The sequence below is a fragment of the Limulus polyphemus genome, unplaced genomic scaffold (genome assembly GCF_000517525.1).
Source record: "Limulus polyphemus unplaced genomic scaffold, Limulus_polyphemus-2.1.2 Scaffold2934, whole genome shotgun sequence".
Classification (NCBI taxonomy): domain Eukaryota; kingdom Metazoa; phylum Arthropoda; class Merostomata; order Xiphosura; family Limulidae; genus Limulus; species Limulus polyphemus.
In genome coordinates, this window is record NW_013668544.1 from 37754 (window position 1) to 43796 (window position 6043).

Here is a 6043-nt window from a genome sequence, read left to right on the forward strand (position 1 = left end):
TATTGATAATCTGCCAAAGTTGTTAACATACGCTTATTAATTTAAAAGTTATAGCATGAAAACTATAATAAGCACAAAATGGTTAGGAGGTTGATCCCAGGGACAGAGCCCATGCTGAAATTTAATAAGTTAATTTCTATCCTAGTGAGGAACTTTTTAAAAACATATTTAAGGTTTAGAGATGTATTTGGTTTAACTAAACACTTTTACAAATTTCATAAAGAATATAAGAAAAAATACTACGTTTTACCTGAAAAACCACTGCTTGAAAAAAAAATTAACCTATAGAATCTGTTGAATTACAAACATGTAAAAATAAACAATGTCACAAGTAAACTCATGTACAGAAATTAACTTACCCGAGTTACCATTCCAGAAAGATGCATTCAATGAGTGAAGTCTGTCTCTTGCACCAGTGTAACTGTGGTCATGATACTGAGCTCCTGATGTTTTAACACTACAGTTTGAAGATCTTGTATTCCTTAAAACAGAGGTGCGAAGACTTACTATATCAATATCACTATCACTCTCAGAGGACGTGTCCATTATTACTTCGGGAGTTTCAGATACTGGGTGGTTTTCAACATTAGAATTAGATGTGTTTCTTTCAAAGTCTTCTATATCTTGTACTGAGCACATACTTGAACTCTGGACTCCAACTTCAGAATAACCAGAGGTACCACTAGCTCCATCATAATTACAGTTATTAATTTTATGAGCAGCAGAATTATTCCTACTTTCGAGTGAATTTACCGGTGGTTGTTGAGCTTTTCGTGGCCTTCCCTTATTATCTTCGTTCTCCCCTTCACTGAGTACTCTCTTTCGCTGTCGGCTATCGAAAGTTTCAAAATTTTCTGATTCTGCCAGTAAAGCTGCAGTATCGCACCAATCACCATCCACATTAGAGTCAACACTAACTAATGGCTCTTCAGCTAGCTCCTGTTTTACTCCTTCAGAAGGCAACAAATGTGTAGCACCACTACAGTCCCTTGCTTTTGGACCTCGAAAGGGGAAAATGGAATGAGAATAGTCATGTCCTGAGCTACTTGAAGTTGACTCATCAGATCCCCATGATGCCAAGAGAGAATTTGCCGAGCTTCTACTGGCCATTAAGACAGGACCTTGTGTCTGGTGTGCCAGGTCATTTAAGGGAACCAATTCATTGTTAGCTTCCATGGGAGAGAATAGAGACGAGGAATGGGAATAATCCATCACGTTCGGAAAGCTAAAATCAAGACCAAGAGTTTCCTTATTGACAAAACAATTTATTCATTCTAACATAAATCTAAATAAAAAAAATTACATAACACTATATAACAATACTTGGCACAATACTCCATTAGGGATGTTATTTTTGTTACTCATAAAATTGTTAAAAGTTCATTTTATACATGTAAATATCAATACATGCATATTCATCTATTTTAGTCTGGGAACATTTGAGTTTATTTAAAAACATACCAGCCATAAGAAAGTGACACATAGTAACCATAATGGAACCAAATCTCTCAGTAATGCATGCTGTGACATTTATGACTTGTTTGTTTCACTGGATAGAAAGAAGAAAAATCAAAAACAAAATTTAAATCTAGTTAACAGTGATGTTTTGTAAGTACAACTATCGTGTGAGATAACCTACTTGGTGATTTACATCTAAGCCTAATAACATTTGTTTTCAACCCTAGTCATTGCAGTATTTAAAAAACAAAAAAACAACAACATTGATTTTAACCCTCCTCTGTTCTTTAGTAGCTCCAGATGTTTTATCAGACATGTGTTTCAAAATATACACTACCAAGTTACCTAACTAGCCAAGTTGTGTTTTGTGTATAGGATTTAATACAACCTAACTAGCCAAGTTGTGTTTTGTGTATAGGATTTAATACAACCTAATTAGCCAAGTTGTGTTTTGTGAATAGGATTTAATACAACCTAACTAGCCAAGTGTGTTTTGTGAATAGGATTTAATACAACCTAATTAGCCAAGTTGTGTTTTGTGCATAGGATTTAATACAACTTAACTAGCCAAGTTGTGTTTTGTGCATAGGATTTAATACAACCTAACTAGCCAAGTGTGTTTTGTGCAGAGCATTTAATACAACCTAACTAGCCAAGTTGTGTTTTGTGAATAGGATTTAATACAAACTTATGAGAAAGTTACTCACTTACATCAAAACTAACAATATCAACTCTGTAAAAAGTATAGCTAATTAAATATACTTTTTCTTCCTTAAATATAATTATTAGCATGCATTCTTTCATCAGGTTGGCAAGCATGCTGTTAACAATATTTTAGGTTCGGCCATAAAACTCAGTATCTCATGAGCTTCAACTTAGGAGATATGGGTTAGTTTTAAATACATTTACACAGCTACTAATGAAAAACAATCTTTCAGAAGTTCTTATAAGAAAATTTTAATAATATTGATAACAAAACACAGCTAGATAAATTATATCAAGTATAAAAATGCATTCAATTTATAAATGATCATGCACTTTCTGTATACATGATAAATATACTTCTCATATGTGTATGTTTTGACTTTTCTGGCACTTAAGTTAACTCTCCAGTATCTTCTAGGCAGACTTTTGAAATATGTCAACCAGTAACAAAAATAACTCAATATGTGTACATTAATCCTCTATTTTAAGGGATTCTTTCACAGCACAATGTTTTATACATACAATAATATTTCACAGAACCTTTTTTTTTGTACTTTGGATAACTAATTGTACAATAATATTTCCCAATTTCATTCTAACATTTTACCCATTTGAAAAAGAGCCTCTTCCCCAAACTTGTAGCTTAATCATACCATATACTATAGTAACTTTCAAGCTATTATGTTTACAAATACATGTCAAAAGATACATGTAAGACCTCACAATTATATTGTTATTCTAAATAAAAATCAGTACACAGCCATAGCTTCAGTAAATTATAAACTTAGCAAATTAAACAAACATAACTTATCATAAAACATGATACCACAATGTATGAAGATGTATTCTTAAAAACCTGATACTTTAAGTTTTAAGTGATAAAAAAAGTTTGTCTTGTTTTGGTCTAACTTCAAGTTAAACTAATTAATTATTACTGCTATTATCGGTAATACTATTAGTTAATTAGTTAACAGTTTAAGCTGTAACGTTCTTTTTCTAACGGATCATAGGTTTGGTCCTTTTGTTCTGTTAATTACTTTGTAAATTAATAGAATGAAGTTCGTACATATGTCTTAAGTATCGTTAATATGAATAATTAAGTCAATAATTTGTACTATAAAAGTATAACTACTTATCATGTTATTGTTACTTAAATATATTTGGCTGATAGTAGTATATATATATATTGTTTAGTGAACAATAAATTTAATTTCTATATTCTTCTAGTAGTGTACGTTAAAACGTTGTTGATAGTGATACTAGTAATAATAATAATGGTACTAACTACTAGTATTAGTAATTAGTATTACAAAACCGTAACTTTTATATTCCCTCTACATGATTCTTAATAAATAGTTGCAAGTTTTTAAAACCTAAAAACTTTACTGTAAAAATATATAATAGAAACTCTCACCAATATACAAAAAATCGAATTAATTGTTGAAAATAAACAGTAACACTAGAACAAAAACTTCCTCCACCCTTCCGCCATGTTACAATGAAACCCACATCTATTTCTTGACGTCACTGGGATTCTTACTCTCGCTCCCAGTGTCATTGATAATGTAATACGCCAATAATTCCATAAGAAACTTTACTTTACAACCGTGGACTAAAATTACTATAATATTTTATTTAGTTTTAAACTCTTTTTAGTAGTTCGAAAAACTAGCACAGCCTTTATTTTTTTTCTATTATACTTTTATTAAATTTTCATACCAATCAGCAGGTTTTTGAGTAAAGGCAAGCCTAGAAATGTGAGTTAGTATACGGACAGAGGATGATATTTCCCCAAATTTAAACTGATTTATGCATCACTTACTCTCAGTATTGTTCAGAAAAGCCACTAACTAAAATCTGTCTAATAATATTTTGCTATTTTATTTTCATTATAAAAAATTAATCGAAAAGCGAAAAATTATTTATATGACCAAAATACGGGGATATTTACGTGTTTCAATTATTTCCAGTGACTGACCCTAAAAACGATACATTTTTTAAAAAATGCTTTTGAAACTATGCTAATAAAGGCTGGATTTGTCTTTCTTCAGTATAAATGTCTCACATTGAACAGACTCGGTTGGATTTTCCAATGGCTTACAGAAATATATAGTTTTTGCTAACATAAAAGATCTTGTTTTTAAGTCAGTTTTGTTTTCGTACAGTATGAGATACAAATTAGGTAATTTTCTATCTTTTCGTATCTTCATCTACATTACTTTTATTAGGAATAAGAAATTAATTCAAAAATGATAGAGTCAAAATATGAAACTTTATTTCAAAATACAAATGAAGAAAAGTGAAATAAAATATCAAATATAAAAAAAAACAAAAAAGTGAAACCAGTTTTTTTGGGCATAATTGTATTTTTCGGCATATCAATTATTTGATCTCGTATATTATAAGTTGTTCTGTGAAAGTCTGTATAGCTAGTTTAATTGTGACTCTATAAAGTTAAGATTACCACAGAGATTGATTGCGTTATACTTAAACGATTTTGGAGTCTCACCACGTCGTTACATTCCATGTTGCCACATCCGGTGATGCTCTGTTCGTCGATTCTGCATCTTGACAATAGCCATATAGCGTAGTTTCCATTGCAAGGATAAGGCTGTAACATTTAAAGCTCACTCCTCCTCTCTGCATGCTTTCTATATATTATGTAGTGAACAAGAAGAATGGTTTCCCAGCACCCGTGTCAATAGTACGACCACATCTCAAAAATCCATAACCACTGATCTGGCATCTTGACCTGTATTTCATCGTATGGAATAGCATGAACACTCGTTTCATTCTCCATCTACTTGAGGTATGCGAATGTTTAAAGATATGTAGTGGAAGCAACTTGTATTGCTTTTACAGACAGACATCGTTCTTGAATTTGTTACGTAGTGTTGCCTGGAACACGTGCATGTTTATTGCACTGACCTTTGTGTTTTTGGGTTCTCACAAATTACCAGTCTTTGCTTTCTAAGATTGGGGTATATTTTATTGCAAATCTCCTTCAGGATAGTCTTGGTGCCCCAAGTTGATTCATATTATTTTGTTTTCCAGTGCAATTAAGTACAAGGGATATATCCATCTTGTAAATTCTGTATCCCAGTTGTGAAACCGCCTTTATAATCCAAGTATATGAGTATTTTGTATCGGAAAAACTGTTACATACCTTATCAAAAAGCAATATACAGGTTGTGATTGTCACGTGACTTGCCGTTTTAATATAACTATATAACTAATTTACTCAACCCTGAATTAGTTCCTCATTTTTTAGCAAAGTGTTTGGGAATTTTAGGTTTCCGATTGTTATTTTTAGCGATCAAAAACAGTTTTCTTCCCACAAACATTTTTACTCCATATTTAATGGTGATGATCTGTAAGATTAAGCATTTAATGAACGTTTGTCCTTTGCTAAGATGTAACTTAAAGCAAGAAATAAGAATACTTATTGCTAGTTACAAAGTCAAGTTTTGGGGGAAAATAAGATAAATCACTTTGACAAAAACGTGTTCGTTTGGCCTACACCGGCTGTTATCTAGTCATTTCTAATAATAAGGACGACAGTTCGACTTGGACAGTTCTTTATTATATTCACTGTTATAACATTCTAAATGTTACGTTGTTTGAAAAAAGGAAAACAAAATAAAAGTTGAAATGAGAGAGTTTTTTGTTTTTTTTTCTGGAATGTTGTCATTATTTTTTCATGGATGGATTTCACCTAAAACCTTCGTTTAAACCTCTTTGTTTAATTACAAGATAGAAACAGAACAAAAACATGTTAAGTTGATTTAAAATTATTTGGAAGTAAAGACGTCTTATTAATTAATTTCTGTTGTATATATATATGTATATATATATATATATATATATATATATATATACA

The 6043-nt window shown here is 31.1% G+C and overlaps 1 protein-coding gene across 1 annotated transcript in view; it reads right to left on the bottom strand.

The window, feature by feature from the left end:
* LOC106468250 (E3 ubiquitin-protein ligase Arkadia-like) overlaps positions 1 to 3657 on the bottom strand; it is a 36888-nt gene extending 33231 nt beyond the window's left edge. Inside the window, exons 1-2 of the mRNA XM_013928667.2 lie at positions 3578 to 3657; positions 360 to 1225 (exon numbers count right to left, since the gene is read on the bottom strand). Of these exons, the coding sequence (XP_013784121.1) occupies positions 360 to 1212 (853 nt within the window). The 5' untranslated portion in view covers positions 1213 to 1225; positions 3578 to 3657. The remainder of the gene's footprint in view (positions 1 to 359; positions 1226 to 3577) is intronic.
* Between the last annotated feature and the right edge of the window lie 2386 nt (positions 3658 to 6043).